Source organism: Sturnus vulgaris, chromosome 18 (genome assembly GCF_052056855.1).
Source record: "Sturnus vulgaris isolate bStuVul1 chromosome 18, bStuVul1.hap1, whole genome shotgun sequence".
Taxonomy (NCBI): domain Eukaryota; kingdom Metazoa; phylum Chordata; class Aves; order Passeriformes; family Sturnidae; genus Sturnus; species Sturnus vulgaris.
The window spans coordinates 8,006,998-8,031,416 of record NC_142260.1 but is presented as its reverse complement, the minus strand read 5'-3'; the positions used below and the strand labels follow the sequence as shown (position 1 = coordinate 8,031,416).

At 39.3% G+C, this 24,419-nt stretch overlaps 1 protein-coding gene across 3 annotated transcripts in view; it reads right to left on the bottom strand.

Annotated features, from left to right (window-relative positions):
* Nucleotides 1-24,419, bottom strand: part of NELL1 (neural EGFL like 1) — a 291,138-nt gene that overhangs the window by 154,272 nt on the left and 112,447 nt on the right. For all 3 annotated transcript variants that reach the window (XM_088175603.1, XM_088175604.1, XM_088175605.1), the window contains exon 13: nucleotides 1,043-1,168. In XM_088175603.1, the coding sequence (XP_088031729.1) occupies nucleotides 1,043-1,168 (126 nt within the window). The remainder of the gene's footprint in view (nucleotides 1-1,042; nucleotides 1,169-24,419) is intronic.

The window sequence follows — 24,419 nt, the reverse complement described above, 5'->3', positions numbered from 1 at the left end:
TTTCCAACAGTTTTATAAATTACATAATGTGAGCTAAAAGGCATGCTGTCATCATGAAAGTCAACATTAACTAGGACCTTCCCTAAGGATAACACACATTACAATGTAGGTATTCCAGGCTGGAAATCATTCTTATATTGAATATTCCTGTGCCATCTTTCCACTTCAGAAAACAGCTCACACAACACCATTCCAAACATGGTACTGCACCAAGCTGATTTATACCCATTTCAATAAACCTACCTGATATTTTCCTCCTTTGCATGACAGGTGCACCATCAAAATAATCCCAAAATCAGGCTTTCTGGAGAATTATCATTGAAAGATGTTATCCAGCTAGAGTTGGGATAAGCAGTTCAGCAGCTTCTCACATTTTTCTGAGACTGCCAAAGAACGTCCCTTAAAAACCCTTAAATGGAAATGAGGCCCTACCTACTTTCCACTAGGAATTTTTAGAGCTCATTTTGCAGATAGATATCTTTAAAATCCAGCTAGATTCATTGTCTAATGCTATCCACCTGGTGTCTTCTCTAAACAACAACAACATAGCTCTTGAGACATTAATTCTCAGCATTAACAACAATTTCCAAACCACCTAACAATAACTGGATTTAAGAATACATTCCAGTTTTCCTTTTGAGTATTTGTCTCAGTTCTGTCCAGAAAGCTTCTCCTCCTGGGCAACTTCTCATGTTTCAATCCACTGACCAGTCTCAGACCACAGCTGATGGAGTCGTGTTTCTTCTCACAACACAGGTGATCTCTGCACCTGGCACGGAAGGCAGGGGCACACAGGGACTGTGTCGTGGGTGGCAAGAGCCCTCCGTGGGTGCAGAGGTTTTCTTCAGCCACCTTCCAGGATAATCCCAAAGCGCCCATACAGGGGAAAAGCATTTCCTACCACCTCTACCTGACCCTACTGGTGCCTCAGTTTTACCCTGGCAAAGGGCCAGCTGCTGTGTGGCATTTGGGACTAGACAGAAGGCAGGTGATACACACAACAGACAGGGTGACAGCGCTGCTGCTGCACCTGAGGGCTCACCTGTGCAGGAGAAGTCATCCACACGGACATAGCCCATGACACAGTCACAGCGGTAGGAGCCAGGCAGGTTCACACACACGGTGTTGGCGTGGCAATAGTGCATCTTGGCAGCACACTCATCAATGTCTGCAGGGAGAAACCACCCAGGGGAGCCACAGTCAGACTTGGCGAAATGAATAACACGACATTACAGGAAATAAATTCCATTTACAACTCCAAAGGCAATCTGTTTAAACACTAGTACTAAAAAACAAGGCAAATTCAGTAAAAAATATTCATTAAAATAGAGCTTAAACTCCTGTATCATAGCAATATGTTCCTTCCCACTGTTCTTCATGAAACATTATTTCTTTTTTTAATTCTGGAAAAGTAACACATGCATTTGGAGTTTTTTTTCAATGTTAAAAACCAAAAACTGATGAAGTTTTCAAACACATAAAATAGTGTCAAAGTATGCAATAGTGAAAATCCTAACTCTTAAAGGCACAGTAGCTCCACACTGCATGGCATCACTTGCAGTGCTGGTCAAACATGCAATGGTTGCCAGGACAGTGCAGGAGCAGATTCCACTGCCCAGCTGGACAGGGAGCTCTCCACACCTCCAGATTCACCCAAGTGCTGGCAATGCCCTGGCCCTGCAGACAGGCTTCTGCGGCAGAAGTTACTGGCCAGGGCTCTGTGCCACCTCCACATGTCACACAGGCAGAAGGCTGAAGCAGTCACTTAAGCCCATTTTATGGTTTGCATCACATCAAAGCAAAAAACACATCATTAAGGAGTAGCAATAACTTAACCTCATGTCTTTGACTAAGTAATTTCTACTGCTGCTGCAAATCCAAAATCCAGAACTGTTTTCACAATAGTGACTCAAACCTATCATTTACTTGCCTGTTTAAATATCTCAAATCTCTGTGATATTGTAAACTGTAAAATCTTCCCCCTTCGTTTTACAAAACCAGACATTACACTGAAGAATTTTCTTTACTTTTTTTTTTTCTCAGCAGGATAGATTTTCTGCTTAGCAGCGCAGATTCTACATGAAGTAATTCATGGTTTTCAAAATATTAATTCTAGTGTTACATATGTCCAACACAAAGAAAGATGAATCAGAGACATTTTTCCCCCTACTAGTTTCTTTCTGTTATTGATTGCTCACACTCTGGAAAGGTATCAATTCACAACACAGCTGAAGAATCAATGAGCTGGCCAGCTCACAGAGCAGCCTCCTATCACATTCCTCTGCACAGCCACCTGCACTCCACCTTCTCCCTCCACACAGTGCCTATGGGAGCACAGCAGGTGATTAGCACCAAAACATCAGCATTCAGCCCCAAAATGGGGCAGAAGGGGCAGGGAGAGTTTAGTTGTGCACATGCTGAGTCCTGGTTACCTAAAATCAGGTATTTTGTTTAACCTTCCTAACCTGAAGCAGCTGCAGTTGAGGTACACCTCCATTTTCCAGGCTCTGAAAATGAAACACATGCCAGCTACACTCACACTTTCTACATTACAGACATCTGTCCAGCAGGAGCTACCAGCTAAATCTCTTCCTGCTGGCCAGCAAACAGCTGTCAGTTGGCAGCGATTTCTGACTGCTACCAACTTGGGATGAATTAGAAATGAAGGCCTGGAGGCAAAATACTTTGTATACCACTGCAAACACCTTAAACTATCTCATCCTTGCATTTCTGTTCTTTCAGTTGCAGTGCCACTTGATGAAATGAATTTTAAAAAGTCAGGAGCATCGATATATGGAAGATAAAAGCCAGGAAAAATCCTCCCACAGGTCTTGTTATCACACCACTGAGTGCTTGAGCCACTTGGGAAACACTCAGGTGTTGACGTGTGTTCACACTGATCTGCTTGGAAACTATTTTTAATAGGCTTTTGGAGCGTAGCTTTGAGGAGTTTTGCTCCTGCATATCTAATAATTTTCAAGCATAAAAGGAAAAAGAATGAAAAGATGTCTGCAAAGAAAGCAAGAATGCCAAAACAGCAACCAATCCACCTGAAAATTAACCTTATGCACTACCCTTCATCTCCAGCTCCCTCACTACACCTCTCTTTATTCTCCCAAGGGGGAAGTGAAAGGATTAAAAGTCTCAGAGATGAAGGAATTTGAACTTTGATTCATTGCAAGAAAGGCCCAAGTTGCTGTAACAAAAAGCATGAGAATAACCAGAGATAAAAAGAAAATTCACTACCTATATGAAAATACTGCCAGGAGAGAATATCTCAAAAGGAGACTAAGGACTTCAAGTGATGACTTGACTATAAATAGAAGAATTGAGAAAAACTGGCACTGGGTAGCTGCAGAAGTTCCAGAGCCCAGGAAGAAAAAGCCTGGGCCTAACAAAGGAAGCAGAAATAAACAAAAAAAATCTGTCTCTTCAAACTTTGCTCATTTATTTAACTGTCTTTGCAATCTATAAGGGTTACATTTTCCATAAACCCTTTCAGCATTTCAGATTTTCTTTTACCTTTACAGTATTCCTTCTACTAATACATGCATTTTCTTTAGAGAGAATAATATTGAGAGGTCAAAACTGACAAGAGAATTTTGTTATTAAAGCCTGTAGGGGAACACTAAATCTGTTGCTCTGGACCACAATGCTACAAATACTTGTAAAAGGTTAGGCATTCATCACAAAGAGCTTTGGTTTTTACTTAATATTGTTAAAGTAAAACCCATAAAGCACACAGTGGTATATATCAGCTCAGCTGTAATGGAACTCAAATTGTGATTCATGTGTATGGATTGCTTGTCGCATTTGAAATATTAAAGCTCATCTTCTAGTGGTCTTTGAAGGTGACAAAAATACATGATTTATGCTTCTCGCTAGGCTGGTGAAGAAGTTTGTTTTTCTTTTAAAAAGGTATACTTATGGTCTTTAAAATGAGACTTGACACAGCATAATTATCACACACGTATCACCAGCTTCCATCTGCATCAGCTCACACTTTACAACAGCAGAGACATTTGGGCTCCAGCTTTCAGCAAGGACTGGTGTGTTAGAGGGTGGGTTGGCCTGGGAAGGGACTGGTGCCCACTGGGTTCAAGTGTGTCCTCATCAGTCAGTGAAACAGGGCTCATTATCAGGGCAGAGCTCTCCTTACAGCATTACCCACACCTCCTACAGCTAATTAGCTATCACCAGCACTCTTCACTGCAACTAACACTGTATACGAACTCATAAGCAATAATAAAAGAGAATGCCTTTCATTAGTTGTGCCAGTGCACTCAGCAAAGCTGTGAGGACACCAGGATAAAACACAAGGAAAGTATCTCAGTGGAGCTGCCTGCTTAGCACCTGACAGGTGATCACCTCACACCACCCAACCAACCAAGGAAACAAGGTGGGGGAAGACTACAAATGGTGTTCAACTCATGGCCAAGGAAAGAGGTTTTCTCCTCTGCAAATGAGCTTTACAAACTGCCCAAACCACTTAACTCTTTTCAAGCAGGACTTACAATCCTATTACTAAATATCTGTAATGTTTAAAGATGACAAGACACCAGATCTCAACTCGAGCATCTCTTTACTGTTTGTCCTCTCCAATAAGTCACAGCAAACCAAAATAATTTCAGCTGTAAAGAAGCCACAATACCTATTAATGACAATGGGAGTTTTGTCCATTCAGCCCAAGGTGGAATGGACCTGTTGTGTTTTGAACTGTTAGTCCTGCAATAACCACGAGGGAACAACCTTGAAACAAAGCACTTTCTTGTTGCCTGGCAAGGCTGACCTGGAACAGAGACTAGGCAGAGCAAAAGGAATAAAATCAGTATTTATTGAAAGGATCCACTTTGGGCAGTGCAAGAGCCTGGCCAGGGCTACACCCAAGTCAAATCCAAGGTGGATCCTGGTCATGAGTTTTTACACTTTAAAAAGTTATGGTTCATCTGCACATTGGGGTCAATTATCCAAGCACAGCCCCAGGCTATGGAGTCTCAGTCCCCCTGGCTTACCTCCTTTCCCTTGCTGTTCTTTCTGTTTTTTTGGATACTAGTTGTTCTTGATTCTCTAGCTAGAAAGGAATTGTTTTGTCTAACTACCCTGTGAAGCGACCTTACTAACACCTACCATGAAATTTCAGAGTTACACACTAAGCAGCAGAGATTCTGAAAAAGAAAAAGCTAAAACCCAAGGCATCACTCTGCCTCTGGAATTGTACACAACTCTTTCCATGCAGTTAACAATAATCCCTTTACACATTAGTAGTGTCATCACCTGTTGTTTGGGGCTTCATTTTCAGTTTAACTACTGACAGACAGTAACATACAAACCTAAACAAAATGAAACAAATCATGAAGTGTTCCAGAGCACTAACAGATTATGTATTTTTATCAGAATCAATTACTCTATTTGCAACTATCTCTCAGTTACTCACTTTCCAGCTAGAGTCTATACTTTACCAAATTAAATTAGAATTTTCAGGAACTCTGTAGGGAAGCAAAGGCAGAAAATCAAAAACGCGGGGGGGAACCCCAGCTTTGCAGAGAGCTCTGATGTCTAATTCATGGTTATTAATACAGAGGAGGACTCCCTTCCTCTTTTTTTATTAAAGCCAGTACTGTGCAATGACTCGAGCTGTATTAGATCCTGGTCTACATGATCAGGATTTTTAAAAATATGAAATCAGTATTACTATTTATGTAATGTCAGATGTTGAAGTATGTTCACAAGCTGTTGGAATCACATCAATGTAGTTTCCAAAACAGCAGAAAACAGCAGTAGTGGAGCATGAGACAGGTCCTGAAATTTTGGTCACCTTATGCAAAAATGAACACATGCCATTGTCACTCCACTGACTTAGCTGCTCCTTGCTCATTATATTTACTTTCTCTCCAAATTCTCCCTGATTCTTATCTCCTCTCCACTGTAAAACTCACCTGATTTCAGCTCCATTTGCCTTTCTATTTTTCCTTTTCACCCTCTCACCATCTTTCTTCTTTATCATACATGCAAAACACCCCACACCTGGTTTTTACCTTTAGCACAGGGCTCGTTTCTCAAATTGTGCAGCAGAACCCTCAGGGAGTCATAAAGCACCAGACACAGCAGTCAGCAGTTCCCCATGAGCTGGCAGCAGCTCAGCCTCCCTCAATTGCCTCAGTAAGAAGAGACTAATTACTGGCAGCAAATGTTTAGGCTAGCCTTAAAACTGTTTACCAACTGCTTACCAGCTTCCTTGGTAGCAATTCATCTCCTCCTAGGCAGGGCAGCAGTACAACTCTGCCTTGGGGATGGAGCTACTGCCCATTCAGAGGCAGGGAAAGAGCCCAAAACAAGAGTAGATAAGCCATAGGAAAACCTCCCTTTCAACAAGGCTGAGAAATATTACCCTAATGTCATTAAGTAACTAACTAGTGAAAAATGCCTTCATAAATTAGGGCTGGTGTAGCATCACCTGGGAATCCAAAAGGCAATAAAATAGCTATCAATATAATAATATCAGGAAGTATTATCACTTTGACTTTTAGAGCATCATTAAAATGGTGCAGCCTCTTCCTCTGGGCACAGCATAAAGTGCTTTACATTGATATACCCACTTTGTGATCAGGACAAGAGTATCAATATTCCAAATCTGCTTTCTGTCTACTTAACTGCCCCTCCAGGGATGGAAACTGTACATCAGGTTAAACAACTAAACAAATAAATATTTTAAAGCACACATTCACATGCAAATCACACTTGAACAGTCATACTTTACAGTGCAGACCAGTCTCAAACAATCATAGCATTCCTGAGAAGGACAAAAATAAAAATTCAAGTGAAGGTACCTTCCTGGTTTTTATTTCAACAGTATTGAGCTTAAATATTTTTACCATTCACACTCAAGGAAGCAATTGATTATTCTCAAAAAGAGCTCACAACATTTTGCTCCCTGTTTCTCAGCTACAGTAGTAAACTGCTCGGGAACGTGGCTGTTTCCTAAAATCCATCCTAGTGAAGCCTTAGATGTTAAAATATTGCCCAGGTACAATACAATCCCCTACTCCATCCTCCTTATTGCTTACAATAGTACACAAGTCATGAGCCTCTTTACTTAAGATTACTAATTCTTGCTGAAAGAAACGAAAATTTTAAAAAATAATTGATTTCCATAGCCTGAATCTTCAGTGATCTGACCAATTCCTCGAGTCTCTGGAGTCACAGAATTTCATCTATGGTCTCTTTTGGTCATCATTCCTCAAAACAACACAATCCTATCTTGAAAGGCAGCACTCAGCTCTTTAAATCTTGCTGTTCACACTATCGAGTGTCCCTCTCAGCAATAAGTTTTTCTTTTTATTATGCTACTAAATTCTGCTTCTCTCCAAGGAAAATTGAACATTTGCAGTTCCACTCTCCTTTGTGTTTTCCATCATTGGCAAATTATGTGCACTGGTTTGGTGGGATGGTCCCAAAGAACCTTGAGATCTCTTAGGATAAAAACAGTTGCTTTAAATTGAAGTTTTCCTAAAAGATCATTTCAATCAGTTCAAAAGCTGCCATTGATGTGTTAATGTTAAAGAAAACATAAGTAACGTGGTGTTGTTTTCAACAGAAAGGAGCTGTTTTCTTAACCCTAAGTGCATTCATTTGATAAATACATTAATAGAAAATGTTCACAGACTTGTTACTTTTTTTAAAATGTTTGCAGCTATAGCTCTTAGGGATGGTTGATAACTTATTCATAAGGTATCTCTGACAGTTGCAAATAAGTTATTTTTAAAAATATGCAGCCAGAATTCACATATGATAACACAGCTTAAGAGAATGCAGATTAAAAATAATCACAGAAAGCAGAATGAAACATTTGGGGAAACAGATTTTGGCTAACAGCAGCAGTTCAGTCATTTGCTCCAACATGCCAAAGCAACTAGGAAAAACAAGTCAAAATTCTGCTTGTACTGCTGTAGCAGCTGCTATGATGTTTAGAATAACTGAAGTTTAAAAAGATTGCTTTATCTGGGATTACTCAAGCCTTTTAATTTTTTCCTCCTAATTATTCTTTGAAATTATACTGATATTTCTATTTAGAATGCACAGCAGCAGAACGGGCTACTGAGGAGTGTGCCTGAGTGGGTGTAAAGATTTTTCTTCAAAGACACTGCTGAATTTGCTCTTCCCCTCAGTGGCTTATGAGAGGCCATGTAACCAACAAGCCATTTCTCATTTTGGGAGCCTGCCTGGCCAGCAGCATTCAGGATTTTACCCAAGTCAGTTCCACCTTCCCTGCTCTCCCTGGCCCCTTGTTTTTGGGGGCACTGCTGTAAGGGATTCGTGGATGCTGAGGAACATTCATGGCATCCTCTCATGGACATTATGGCAGAGAGATTCTTTGACACACCCAGGAATTTTAACATACTCAGGAATACCAGCAGCTACTTGAAGTAAGGATTTTGTATTTCAGGGAAACGACCTGGTGGCCTTCAGAAAGGAGAAAAAAAACCAAAACTATGACAACTGCTGCCTCTTGAACTGAATTAAGTGCTCTGAAAAGAGCAAAATGTAATGACAGCCTGGGAGAAATACTGAGAAACTGCTTCATCCTCAGGATTCAGACTGACAGAGGGTGGGTTTAGATCAGACTGGGACAATTCTTTCACATGAGGGTGGTGAGGCAGGAGCAGTGTGTGCACAGGAGCCTGTGCCCCATTCCTGGAACTGCCCTAGTGAAGGTTTCCTTTCCCATGGCTGGAAAAATGTGCTCTTTAAGGGCCCTGACAACTCAAACCATCCTGTGACTCTATGCCACCTCTGATTATAATCAGACCCCTTGAACTAAAATGGAGGCAATCCCAAATAAACTGGTGCTGGCCCCACAGGAGCTGCTGGGTGACAGAACTCTGCAGGAGCAAGCCTACGACAGGAGAAGCTGTTTAGTCTTTTTTTGAGTCGTGCACAGGAGATTTCAGGGGTTGCAGAGTGGTCACTGTACCCCCCCAAGAATAGCACCCCATAATAAACTGATCTGTGCTCTCTCTATCCACAGTCAGAGCAGCAGTCCTGGCAATACAGCCAAGGACTCTGCAGCAGGCAACAGGTAAACTCAGGAAAAGGCAAGAGAAAAGCTCAGAAAAAGAATGTCATTCAAATATAATGCATTTTGAAAGTTTCTCTTATAAAAATATGGAATTAGAAATAAACCCATGTAAGTCCCATAATGATGTGAGCTTGTTTTTTCATATAAATTTTATCTTAAAAACACCTCCAAAATTGCTGTTCTTTTTATTATTTTTATAAAAGATGTTGTGTTCAATATTTCACATTATAAATGCTTTCATCCATCAGCCATACTTTTTCAAAGTTAGTAAATAATCATACTTTTACCTGTTATCTTTTTCAGAAGAGAAGTTTTCTTAAAGCTTCTCTCCCAGCGTTAATTTAGGAATAAATAAACATTTCTACGGATGTGATAAGTAAAATGTTGGTGTTCCTAAGGTTCAATAAATGCATGCATAGGTATAATGACATGCAGCCAATAAAGATAATATTGTTTAAATTCACCACAATAATCGTGTTTGGCAGTGCAACATAAATTAAACAGTACAGAAAACATAAACAACCACTGGCTTTTCCTCTCCTCCATCAGGTATGGTGTACATTTTTCCAGAAAGCAGGAGATGTTTTGGGAATCTCCTAGCTGTTGACAAGACAGTGGGGAAAAAAAGGCTTATCACAAGGCATATGTGGGACAAATTCTTTCCACTAAAGGTGGTTTGATAAGCCAAACAGTAAATTGTGAGCTACCCTGTCACAGTCTGCCAGCACAGCACATCTCCAGGCAACTGCAAGCTTTGAAGTTTGGGATGAGCCCTTTGACAGAGTTCTCCATCACCCCTTGCTGAAACCCCGAGCAATGACAAGGGTCTGATGTGAGCATGATCCCTCACAAATCCACACAGAACAACAAATCTGTAAATATCTGTGAGCCCCTTCCCTTACAGACCTGCTGCCCACTAATGCAGCACAGATTCCTTCCCTGGGAAACAGAGGGACCTAATGCCTTCCCCTGGCTAGAACCCAGGATAGAAACCTCACCAAATTACTACAGGGAAGAACTGGGAAGAATTATATACAATAAATCTAACTGGACTACTCTCCCTTAGTAGTACTCTCCCTTAGTACCACTCTTTCACCCATTTTTCTTCTTCCAAGGCTCTTAATGCACAAGAATTCATTCTCAATCTAACTACTTCATGCTTAGCTGTAAGAGTTACCATTACATAAGTCTACTACAAATAAAAGGTTATGCTGCTACTGCTCACAAATATATTACTGCCCATTAGAAAACAAAGCAAAATAATCACCTCATTCTCAGGAAAATAGCTCTGTTCCCTAGAGTGACTGCTCCTATTTTAGAACATAAATGTACTCCCAAAGCCAGGCTTGCTTTGGCTTTGATTTCACTTATGAAAGAAACTCCTGGATCACAGCAAGCACTGATGAAATAAATTCTGCTACCCAAAAAAAGAATGCAAGATTTCTGTAACAGATTCACCTCCTTATTTATTGTTATTTTTTTAATCTTTCCAAACACTGAGAGATACCAGTGGATGCTTACACAGAGGGAGGGTAGAAGGGAAGAGGTGAGGGAAATGCTGTTTTCTCTAATCTTCCATTTACCTGTATTAGCCAAGCAGTGCAATACACTGAAATAACTCTATCCATTTTCAATCACCTCATACCTTACCTTTTGCCCTCTATCTGAATTTACTAATGGCTGGGGTTGAACAATGGATTACTATATCAAAATGAGCAATTCTTTCTTCATGCCATTATACCCAGAGTAATTACACTAAGTATCTCATACCATCAGCACATATCTTGTGTCACCATCCACCATTTTTCTTTCACTCTCTGTTTTTTGCCCAATTCTCTACCCAGTTTGTCTCCTTCTACATACATCCTGTCATATTGACTGGCTTACTCCTTCAAATCCACACAGATGCTATCTTCAAATGATAAATTATAGAAGGCTGCCCATTTAATTGATCTAGAATCCCTATGCCCACAGCAACCTTTTATTGTGGCATTTTGAAGGATGCTGTAGCTCTCTGAAAAATTAAATGCTTATGAAAACTGTAAGGGGTTTTTTGGGGTGGTGTCTTTATCATGTCTGAAAAATCCTACAGCCCCTGAACAACTACTAGTCTAGTATTTTATAAAGACTCTAAGTATATATTGTTATAATAAATGAGACAGGTAAGGTGTTAGTACCAAAAATCATATCAAATTAATACTCCACTATTTTGCACTGAAGTAATTTTTTCACTCAAGGACTATTTGTGCAGCACACAGGTACAATACTGTCCCATGCTGCCAAGCACCCACTGTGCCCTCTCTTCTCTATTTATGGCCTTCATTTTCCTAACTGTTCTCTTAACATCTTTTGAGCTATTCATTATTCAGCTGTTTCCATCACATCTTGTTCCCCTATCCAGCCCTGCTGAAAAATCCATGATGAAACACTGGAGTGGCAGACTCATCACCACTGCTGAGTTGGCAGCAATGCCTCTTCACTGCCACATAATTCAAACCAGGTGGCTCCACATGATAGAGGATTTACTGATTTTATTATCATGGGTCCAGATTATTCCCTGTTAATCGGGTTCCACAGAGGATCAGAAACAAATATCATATTCAGATAAGGAAATTATGGATCATTGCAAAACAGTTTCTTTCTGAGTATCCCTCAGAGCCATGCTAAACACATTTTTGTGTTCCACATCCTCGCTATGCAATCTAGTCTTATTATTTGTGCCTTTTTAAATTTAATTTCATCTATAATGTAAAAATAAACAATGAAACATCAGCAGAATAAAAACACCTAATTTAGATATTATGAATATTTTTCCCTATAAACACAATCTTAATTGACATAACTGAAAAGTGCAAGATGCATCTCTCATCCAAGCAAATATGATAATAAGGTGTGATTTATAGTACTAGTTACAAAAAGAGGCATTTCTGGTTTGGAGATTGCAACTGCATTCCTTAGGCATAACCTGAGGTGAAATAAGTGAGAGGAACAGTTAGAGGGGGCGGGGGGGAATCCAACAGCTGATCATAAAAATATTCTTTACCTGCAACCTAAAGTCCTGCCTCAACACTTAATATAAATTTTATTTTAATTGCTTTGCTTTTGGCTATGAAATTGAACTGGTGATTTAATGTTTCCCCTTTGATAACACAGTCACATGTTTAGCTGCAGTTAAAAAAAGAAGAAATTGGAACACTCACGTCCTTAATATTTCATTTCTAGTAACTGTTCATCTAAATTACTACACAGCCCATCATCATAGGGAGTTTTACAATGTATATTTTACACATACACTTCTTTTATCAGTGTCAGCTACTGAGGAATACATTCACAGATTCCCTCGAGTTCCACTAAGGCCAGTGGTCAGAGCACAAAGGAAGGGTGGAGCACAGAGGTGCAGAGCCAGTCCTCCTTCCCAGCCAGGAAAGCCAGCTGGGATGCAGTGTGTAACCTGCTCCATGTTTCTATGGAAGTCCTGGAATGGGCATGTGCCCTCCAGCCAGGAGCCCTACTGCAAACAAGCTTCCTGAGCTTTCCAGGAGCAGGGTTTTCATTTCTAGCACACAGCACACCTTTGGGAGTAGAGGTTGGGAACAGAGGCAGCATTATGTTGTTATTTGTGACACTGAATTACTATTTTATTGCCAGCATCATTTTATAAATTTCAGAGCATGTTATCAGCAATAAGACCCAATTCCAGCATGGTCATGGCTGGCTTTTACCAGTTCTTCCAAAACACAGTGAAAGTCTCTGTAAAATGCAGGACTGGGCAGCAGGGCAGTGGCAAAGACATACTTTACCATAGGTTAAAGTAAACCTTGTGAAAGTTAGCAGAAAGCTCAGAAATGAATAATGAATTGCTGAAAGCCCAGAAATGGGCTTTGAATCAACCTACTGAATGGTCTGTGTGTATGTACCTCTTTGTACACTGCAGAGGGAGGTGAATCAACAAAGATCTCACCCTGAATAAAGAAAAAGAAAAAGAGGGTTGAATGAGCATTACTGATTCCAATTTCTGTGTTCTGACTCAATTTTTTAAGCTAGATTAAACTTTATTTAATAGCAAAATAGTAACTCTTAAATTGCTGTTGATGAGACCTTCATGTACTTTGTCTCTGCAGAGAACCATTATGAAAACCATGTGAGATTCCATTATCAATATAAATATGGAAACTTCTATAGATAAGTAATGCATTTTCACCATCTTGATTAAGAAGCAAATTCTGGCCTGATTTCATTGGTCACTGTGCATTAGTTGTAAATAAATGATGAAAAAAAATAAACACAGCAGAACTAGACAAGCTGTGGATAGAAAGTCAATACCAAAAATCAATGCAAAATACTCTTCACCCCAAGGGTTTCCAATGCTTTCTCCTCCCTCCACATATATTTCAAGCTATTGTTCACTTTTTATTAACAGCACTGTAACCTCATCATATTGTGGCACACAGCATGAGGTCACCCACAGAGTAAAGCCAGACAGGACTCTATGAAAACACACTCCCACTGCTAGAGACTTTGAAAAACATGAAGTGAAAATTGTCAAAGCAAACCTACTCCACACAGAATTCATGAGATTATATAATAAAGACCCTACTTTGAAGAGTCTCTGAGAGTTTTCCTGCACCAAAGTTCTCCTTTTTGTAAATTAAAAAGGTTCTGAGAATACAAATCTCTTGTAAAATCAACATGCCTATACCTGCAATAAATAGGAAATATTAATTTGTAGCTGCCACGTACAGAAGAGAGCTAGCAGGCACTGGTGGGACTTGGTCCCTCAACACACCTGGTTGCTGCAGATTACTACATGAAGCTTGAATCCCAGACAAAAATGTGTTAAAAAAAATAATTCACACTTCTTACTTTAGTAAGTAAAGGTACACTGTTCCACTACTCTGTTCTCTCTGCATGTGTCCCTATCTCGAGGATCCTTTGCTTTCCTGCACAACTGCAGCAAAAAAAAAAAAAAATCACCTCCAGAAAGGAAATGACCACAAAACCCTCCACTTTATCCACACGAGGAATAACAGCACTTCTAGGACTGCTGCAAACAGAAGTGAAGGGAGAAGCCTCTGCCTGTATTTCCTTCCTTATAATGTCTGCCCTTTGATGGAAAGAAAATGGAGCACATCAAAAAGGTTGAGAGTAACAATGCTAACAAAAAAAAGACATTTCCTTAATGTTTGGTAAGAGATGAAACTGAGCTTAAGAGGGAGGTAAGGGCCTAGATGTTAACATACACATACATGTTAGAGAACAGCATGGACAGGCTAAAGCTCCTCCTGATGGGCTGTAACACAAGACTGAGATGACTGTAAAACTGAAAGGAGAAAAATACAAAACATTACATTTCCACAACAGTCAAACCCTTGTATCACAACCCAAAGGTGATCATTCTTCTCAAAACCAACAGTTAGAACAGCTCCTTCTGCTGAGAAAGTATAGAAAGAGAATTTCAGAATTTGTGCCATTGTCACGTGTACCACATGACTTCCTACAGAAAAGAAACTCTCATTTTACTGTATTGAGTTTGCATGGCAAGGTTTTGGTAGCAGGGGGTGGATTGTGTGACAAGATGCCAGAAGCTGCCCCCATGTTCAGTGGAGCCAAGGCCAGCCAGCTCCAGGACAGACCCATCTCTGACCCAAGCCAAGCCCATCACCAACACCAGCAGCACCTCCAGGAGAGTGTGCTGGGAAGGACAAATCTTAACAGAAACGTTTTACAGATATACAGAAGATTCTATAGAAAGGAAAGCAAGTTTTGACATGTAAAAGATGCTTTTAGGGCCAGTTGTTGCTGAAACAGCTGAGAGAACAAGGGTTGGAAGGAGTTTTATTGCTAAAGACTAAGTGGCCTTCAAACAACAGGTTAAGTCTTCTTCAAATAAGGCATGTTTCCTACCAAGCAAAAAAGCACAGACAGACAGAAAGATGTTTTTTACCAAAGCTAGAAGAAATTTCCACTGCAGAAAAAGTCTCAAAGTTTAACATGTAATTACTTACTCCAATGATTGGCTAGTTACTAACACAACATGGTAACTTTAGCAGTTTGGACAGGTTATATGTAAATGGTATTGTGTCTGATGTTGATTGGTTATGTAACAAGATGCACAGCAGAGAAAGAGATATAATGCTTTGTAACATGAATAGAATCGGGCTTCAGGACACACAGCTGGCCTGTAGCCAGCAGCCCTGGGCTCACCCACAACCCCCAACTGCTGGAACCTCATCTATGCAATAAAAAGCATTTTAAGAGCCATCCGAAGCCTCCATCTCTCTGCCAGGCTCTTACAAGAGTGCATTTATGAAAGGGTAAAAAGCCTTGCACAAGAGCAGCTGGGAGAAAGGACTGAGAACATGTGAGAAACAAATCTGCAGAGAGCCAGGTCAGGGCAGAAGGAGGGCAGGAGGGGCTCCAGGTGCTGGGGCTGAGATTGCCCTGCAGCCCCTGGTGAGGCAGCACACGGAGGAGACTCACATCACAACCTATATACCTACATATATATATAAATATACATATATATATGCCCTGAAGGAAGCTGTGACCTCATGGGCAGCCAACAATGACAGGCTCCTGCTGGGACCTGTCACCCCATGGAAGGGACCCACACTGGAGCAGCTCACAAAGAACTGCAGCCCATGGGAAGGACCCACATGGGAACAGCTCACAAAGGAGTTTCTCCTGCAGGAAGGGCCCATGCTGGAGCAGGGGAGGAGTGTGAGGAGGAAAGGACAGCAGAAACAAGGCGTTATAAACTGCCCAGAACTCCTATTCCACATCCTACTCTACTGCCTGGGGCAAGCAGGCAGAAGAATCAGGAGCAAAGTTCAGACTGGGAAGGGAGGGGATGGGGAGATTTAAATTGGTTCTTATTTTTTATTAACCTACTATGATTTGATTGGCAGTAAATTAAATTTATTTCCTCAAGTCGAGCCTGTTTTGCCTATGGAGTTAATTGCTCAGTGATATCTCCCTGTCCTTATCTTGACCCATGAGCCTTTTGTTATATTTTCTCTCCTGCATTGTTGAGGAAGGGAGTGATAAAGCAGTTTGGCAGTCACCTGGCAGGTAACCAAGGTCAGCCCACTTAATTTACTTATTGTACACTAAATTTTATTTCCTTTAGCATGCAAAAAAATAATGTAAGCAATTTTATCACCATGTTTGTTATGCCTTATGTGTTAAAGAATGAAGAATCATTTATTATGGTAAAGCAAAATCAAGATTTTTCAAGTTGACACTCCGCTTAAGCCCTTGAGAATGGTGCTAGTAATTGTCATTTAACAGCTGACAGGTGAAATTTTAATTAATTAGGCATTGTTTTTCATTAAGGCGAGTGAGTTACTGAAACCTTTTGAGTCATAAACCCATCATTTAACACAACCACCGACTTTTTTGAGTCAATTCACTTGACGTTCTATGAAATCAAAGGAAAGGAATGACTTCTATCTACACTGCATTCCTGTTTCTGGGTATTATAAATGTCAAGACAGAATTAGCAATGCACAATAACAAGACTTGCACACAGAGCACACACTGCTTTCTCACAAAGCATTGATATTCAAGATTTAAAAACGCTTTTTTAAAACGCCATCCTCCTTCTTCCAATAAATAACAGTTTCCCATTCTCCTGTAGTGCCCTCACAAACCCAAACAACAAAGAAGTGAAATAATCTATGTACACAATAGACTGACCAGCCTAACAAAGCTGAATATGTGTATATATGTATTTTCTCTTTAACAATCAGTTTCTATTTACCTTCCAGTTTTTCACGAATCTTAACAACTTTGTTCTGTGCTTCTTCCCTCTTTTTATCTTGACAGCCCTAAAATACCTCTTTTTGTCTACACCACAACCCTGAATGCACAAAAAGCTCCTCTTTGACTGCTTAGGCACAGATTTGAAGACACGTTCAGTCCATCCATTCAGCCAACCTCTACTTATCTAACTTCTGTTCCTGCCTCATAAATCAGTTTCTACAAGCTGTTCATCATTTTTAGAGAGCTTTTTGAATAGCTTTCTATTTATTAATTTTACATTTTCTAACCTGACGTGTCACATGCTCTGAACTCTGCTGCTGAATCATCACAAAGATTATGGAAGGGTAAAATCATATGTTGCTTTGACCTTGTAAAACTAGCCCAGAACTGTTAAAACAGTTTTAGAGAAAGCATGAAAGAAAAAACTATACAGGAATAGTGAAATCACTGTCATTGAGTTACTTTTAGGTCTATGCAGGGCCATAAAGACTTCCCAAACAAGAGAAGACAGATATGAATTTCTTATAAATACAATTACATAACATAAAATGGGCACTGATTCTAGGTTATACAAATCTTCTTGAGGTTTTCCAACAGGTACTAGATTCTTGTATTTTGAAAATCCCTCATAAATATGCTATTACTTAAAATAAAAGGAAGACACATCACCATGGATGATGGGTACAGGGTATTTTCCTTGGCTTAAGGACAAGACCCAACTCATGAGGTGCACCTAGCAGACCTGCACACCAGATTTTCAGCTGATAAAACCCAAATATTTGGCATCCATACTGCTTCAAAAACTGGTACTCATGTACATAACAGTATATAAAAAATCAAAATAAATTAAAACAATTCCTAATTCCCCCATGCAGATCCAGAAGGGGTTATGTTCCCTGAGCATGCTATGTTCACCTTAAATAAAGGCATCCTTTAACTCTTCAAAGCCTTGAAGTCTGTCTGAGCATCCTGAGCATGGGTGTATAATTATCCTGTACTGCAGTTTATTCAGAAACCAGTAACAAAAGACAGGCACTAACACAAGGCAGACAAAAATTCAAAAGCATCCACCTTCATTCAGTCACAGGCAGTTCTTTAGACATGGCTAGTAAATAGCAAGAGCTCACCCAGTGTATCATTATCCATATGCTAAAATCTGTATTTGGTTCTATGTCAGAAAATTATCACGTATTAAAACATCTGATTAACCATGTTATTGATGTAATAACAAAATATTTTAATAATAATTCAAATATCTAATAACATGAACAGCTTGTTTCCGAGGTGACCAACGTGACTCATATGTCTTACCAAATTTCCCTTAAGTATAGCCAGCTTATTACTACTTTGAAAAAAATATTTATTTTTTTTTTACTGGCAGCTCTCTGCTGTCAAGTGTTGCAATTCAGCAATGTTGCTTTTAATCTGCCATTTTATCTGGTGTCTGTGTAAGTAAATACTGAGAGTTGATGTCTCACAACCCACCCAAAAGGCCCAGACATCTTGAGGACATAAATGAATTGATGGTTTGACAACAGCTACTGATGCAAGCTGATGTACAATATGAAGAAATGTGTATTGTGGCTTGAAAGAACAGTTTCTCTGACTGCTAGACTTCTGAAATAACCACAAACCACAGAAGACATGTCTTAACTCAAAAGCCCTTTTGGACCAATATAATTGTCTTAGTTTCAGCAGAGGTAATGGTAAGCAGTTTGGTGTCTGAAGGTAAAAAGAAGAGTAGAGGAAGGAAATGAAGCCTGCCACGACAAGGGCACAGATGGCTGCAGGACAAAGCACTGATGTTCTTTGGAAAGAGGCTCTCCAGCATGGCATCTTCCAGGCAGCTGGCCTGGAATATCCATCCAGCTAGAGATGTTAGGTCAGCATTGTACCTGAACAACTGTCACCTGCAGTGTCCTACACCCACAAAGGCAAGCCAAGATGTGCACAGTGTGGGATTTGACATCTTATAGTATTAAATATAAAATAATCTCACTGCATCATTAGAGAGAAAAGCTGCACAAGTCAAAGACTATTTGGTTCATTGCTATGAGCCTCCTGTTTGTCCCAGACAGGAAGGACACAGCAAAAAAAGGAATGTAAGACAAAGTGTAAGAACAAAGCCACCAGCCACCATTCCCACAACAAATAAAGAGAGCCCTGCCAATTTGACTGCCCTTGCAGTAATGTAATTTACAGGAGCAGAGCCCTCCCACACATGGACCTGACAGGGTGCCTGGACTGCAACACTTGGCAACCAGCTGAATCAAAACCTGGCTGGGGTGCTCTGTCCAGGCTGAAAAGAGAGGAGGAGCATGGCAAGATCTGCCCTGTCTCCTTCCTCCCCTCATCAGCCACATCCTCAATTCTCTCAGCACTGAAGAGCCCTGGGGCCACGATGGCAGGAGGCTGCAGACCATCAGATTCCTCTGGAAATCACCAGCAAAACATGGTGTCTCAGACAACTGAGGAGAAAATTAGGCTGACTCCTTCCAAATTCGAGAGAGAGAAAAGGTAACCTACACATAGAATCAAAGAGTTGTTGCAGAAATCAGTCTGTAAGTCTCCCCCAATGTCTGACAAGAGCCTAGACTATCACCAGGGACTGGAAAAGCACTTTTGAACATCAGTCTGTCCCTGCCCATGTGTCTCAACCCTAGAACTCAAAGAGATACCCTACCTGCAATGTTTCAGAGGAAGTGACAACTTCTGAAAGCACATCAACAAACGGTTTTTATACTGTGAAACTATTTCTCATGCAATGACCAGTCCTTTGGTAAAGTGTATTTGCCTCAGTGTTTAGATGTCTTGTTCACCATCAACCTTTGAAAGAAAAAACTGTGCTCATTTATAGAAAAAGAGGGAAGTCAAGACTAAAAGCTTCAACATTGTCCAGTCCTTCATGCTCACACACTGCCATTATTGCTTTTTCTCAGTGGCAAAGACAGATGGAGGAATTTCTTTCTTCACAGCTGGCAAGTTCTCAAGTTCTTAAGCTGACAGCCATTTGTGTTTAGAATATAGATATACTCTTGGATCTTAATCTAAGTCAATGCCACTATACATATGTGAGAGTGGTCAGGGAGCAGCAATACTCTGCTTTATTTCTCCACCTGTGTATTTCCATAGCTTTTCTTCAGAGGTTTTAAGGTTTACAGTCTACTGTAGCATGTGGTACCATAGCTGTGGCAAGAAAGTGTGAAAAGATCACCATACTACACTAATTTCTTCTTACCTGTTAGTTATGCCAAAAGTACCCATGAAAAAGAAAAGATAAAATGTAGAGGTTAAATATAGGCACAATGAATAAGTATTTATTTCCTACCAAGCTGGTATCCACAATTGGTACTGTTAGGAACAGTGAGATTGTTAGTAATTTTCAGATTGCTAAATATTTTAGAGAGCTTTCCAAAGACTACAGATACAACTTGGGAGTTTCTCCCTAAGGAATGAAAGCAGACAAATTTGGTACAAGAAAAGCAGGAGATCAGGCATGCAGAACAGGCAGCTTTTCAGGAACAGAGAGGTCACAGAATCTGACTTGCTCACAAATCAAAAAAAAAAAAAAAAAAAGCAAGTAAATCCAGTACTAGAAATCATTCATTGGGTTTTGGGGAGGTATTTAACAGGGATTGATGACTTGTTTCTTTTTTTAAATAAATAGATCACATGACAAAAATACAGTTTTGACTTACGAGAAAGTATTCATTAATTTTCAACAAATTGAGAAAGCAGAGATGAGTTAAAATGAACAAAATCCTTTTTGAAGAGTGTGGTATTTCTGAAATAACACTTTTCAGCCTTGTGTTGCAAGGGAACAAGTGACACACACAGAAGATGATGGGGAGAGGTCTGAACATGGGTCTCTCCCACCAGAAGACCATTCCAATCAGAGTTTGGAGAAGCATAAATAGAGGCAACATCAAAATCCTGTTTGAGGAGGTGCATTTCCTCTCCTGGGATTTTCTGTTTGCTTTACAGCACTCCCCAAACATTTGCAACTCCTCATCCCACTTCTATGTATACACTAACATCTTAATACTCGTTAATTACTCTATAAACAGCTGAAACACTGGCTACTGCTTCTGCAGAATTACTTCAAATGTAGTAGCTTGAGATACATTTTCTGATACCTTTTTCAGAGATACTCATTCCAATGCAAATATGTGGATCCCAAACAGGTTTTATACAAGTAAACAAACCTAACTCAAATTCTAAAAAAAAAAAGAAATTTATAGCCACCACTAGTAGAAGTGGGAGGTTGGCCTTCTCGTGACACCAAATTACAACCTTTAAGAAGCACACATTAGTCAGGTGACCATTCAGTTATTATTTCTCTCCCAGTAGCAGATTCACCCAACATTTCAGTCTCTCTGATCCCCCCAACCTGCACATTACCTTGCTCACAGCATCAGTGAGCTTTTACTAAATTTGACATTCATTTCTCTTTGAGACAAGCTCTTATGAATATTGAATCATCCCTTTCCTCCCTTCAACCTGAGCCTATTTTCACAGGTAATCTTGCCCCTATATTCTTATCCCTCTTGTCCAATCTACAGTTAAGAGTGTAAGACATTCTCTAAATCTAATGCCTAAAATGTGACTGTTTGAATTTCCTTGAGCAGGCCAAATGTAGGGCACATGGGCAATTTATATTATCAGGTATTTCTCTAGAACTTTATTATGTATTTTTCATTTTGGAATATATTTTAATATGTAGAGTTTGTCACTAACTCAGTCTTCAAAACAAGACATATGCAGAACAACTGTGGCAAACATACACAAAACCTTTGTATATATATTCATATGATACACAACTTCAGTCAGAAAAGTCAGAATTTATACAGGAAAACTTTTAAAAATATATAAATTAAACACTATGTTGGGTCACCAGTATGCAAAGAGAAAAAGAGCTATCCTGGTTCTGGCAATGAGCTCTCTTAGGTAGACAATTAACTTAAAAGGTTAATAAGAGCCAGTGGGGCTTTTCTTTTTGCCACACTTGTGTCACAGCAATTTACAACTGATTTTCAAACTGTGACTTCAATAGGGTTTGGCATGTTTTATAACAGGAGACAAAAATTATGCATCACAGGCATAGAGTTGTTACACCCTGGCTAGCCATGGCCTTCCATAGAAGAAATAGAATTGCAACAGGTCAAATAATTTTATTGTGGATACAATAATTACACAGAAAGATGCCAATATAAATTTTTTTCTACTTTAGCAGCATGTCAAATAGGTCTGTATATCATTTCTCCTAAGTTATCTCATTTTTTTATTACGTGTTTCAGCACTCAAAAGCATGCCCACTATATATGTGATATTCCTCTTTACTACTATAGGAGGTTCAACCAAAGAGGTTCGTTTGCATGTCCAAAATCTAAAAGATTGTAATCTTGTTACTAAAAATTATTTTAAAGTTAATTAAGGTGCAATAAAATTTGATTAACTATAGTTATAAATCTGCAACTAAAATGAAGACAGTTCTAAATCAAATAAAATGCCTTATTAAAAGTTATAACATCAGGCAGTCATCAATCTCCAGAAATAAAGAGTAGAAAACAGAAAGCTATATAATGTGTATAAAGCCTGGAGTAATTAATCCTGTCATCATATCCTATTGACTGGGAGTAAATCAAAAGACAAGAACAGACTGAAAACCTCATCTTTATTTATAGTGATTTTTCTAATGTCAGTTTGCAATTTTTTAACCCATTATGTAAAATCTTCAGGCTTGTTCTCTACCTTCAGTCACAGCTGAGCCTCACTGGAGACAACATTGGGATGAAGAATTTAAAAGTAACAATGACCCTACAGAAAACCTGGTTAAATTAAGAAATTAATCAAATTATTGTGACCAACTTATCTTTTGACAAGCTGATACATAACAATATATATAAAAATAAACCTACGAAGAAGGTCTGGGGTTCAACAGAGCCAAGTCTGAGTGCATAAGTTAACACAACTGATAATCCTACACTGAGCTCCAGAATATAGAGATATAACTTTAACAAAAGTCTGAAACTGGAATGAAATTTGAAAAGAACAGCAAGGATAAGAAGCACTTCAAAGAAGATATTAGGAGTAAACAAAAAACTTACAAGGATGGAAAAAGAGAGATTGATTAACAAGGTAAAGCAGGTGTCCTAAATTAGCCACACAGTAAAAAACAGCTCCTCAGCTCAGTCTTTCAAAGGGAATCAGACTGAACAGTGAAAGGCTCGTTTCACCTAAGCAGAAGAGAGGGATTAAAATAGAGAACTAGTTAAGAACTCTTATTCTTATGTAGATTCAATGAAAACTTAACTGGACAAATGTTCCATTTTCTCCTAAGAATAATGCCACAAGGACAGGAACATTTGCAGCATACTGAAAGAGCCAAAAGATAAAAATATAAATTCACTGGCAAGTTTTTTAATGAAATTTATAACCAATGGGAACTAAAGTTTTCCCAATATACCAGTTAGTTTCATAAACCTTTACTCAAAACCTTTGTTCTTTGGGCATCCCTGATCATCAGTGCTAAAGCAAAAATAGCACTGGGGAATACTAAATATAGATGCAGTGCAAGAAAGGAGTAGTGATAAACACATATTCATGTGATTTTGACACTGACTACTGTAGACTTTGGAAGAGGCAGTAATGGAGGGCATGGAGGTAGGCTTGAAGTAGCATAAAAAGAAATATATTCTCATTACTAATAGATCACCTGAGAGACATGATGAGTTTCTTAGTAAGACAGATGACTACTCAGACAAGGGCAATATAGTGCAACTAATACATCTATGTTTGAATTAAGCATCTGGCAGTGTTCTCTAAGAAATCTTTATTTAAAAGGCAGACAATGAGGAGCAATATAAAAATACATCATAATATGGATAGAAAACTGTCTATGGGAGGCACTACAAGAGTCTGTAGTGAAAAAAAAAAGCAGTTCTAAAGATGGAGAAATATTACCAAGAATTTCTCAGGAACCAGTCTTGGGATGAATCCTGCTTAATACATTCATTAGCAACCTTGATTCTAGGACTGGATTATGAAATGCAAAGATGATATAATTATGAGCACAGAAGAGGACAAGATCATCACACAGAGAGAATGAGATGACCTTGTGAGGTAGAAAAATGAACAGGATGAAATTTAAAAGCGAAAAGTACATCATGACAAGAGAAACTAATGAGGATTCCTGCTTGAAACTGGAGGTTCATCAGATTTAAGAAATGGAGGAGAAGAAAGCTGGGGGATTGAATGATTAAGAGGTACCTATTTGTTATTTAAAAATGTCTAAAGAATTTCTGGGAATATCAGACATTTTCAGTTAACTCAGAAGACTACACAGATCTCATCTGAAATAGTGGGGTGATTCCTGATCACCTGTTTTCAAAGCAAAACTGTAAAGTATATCCAGAAAAGAGTTTCTAAGGGCATTACAAGAATGGGAAAATAACTTTCATGACAAGGAGTGAGGAGACCTTGGTCCTTTCAGCCTAGTTAAGCAAAAACTGAGAATATATTTAAGTATGTCTGATTATTGTTATACATAACCTTGCTATGTTTAACTTCTTTAACTTCT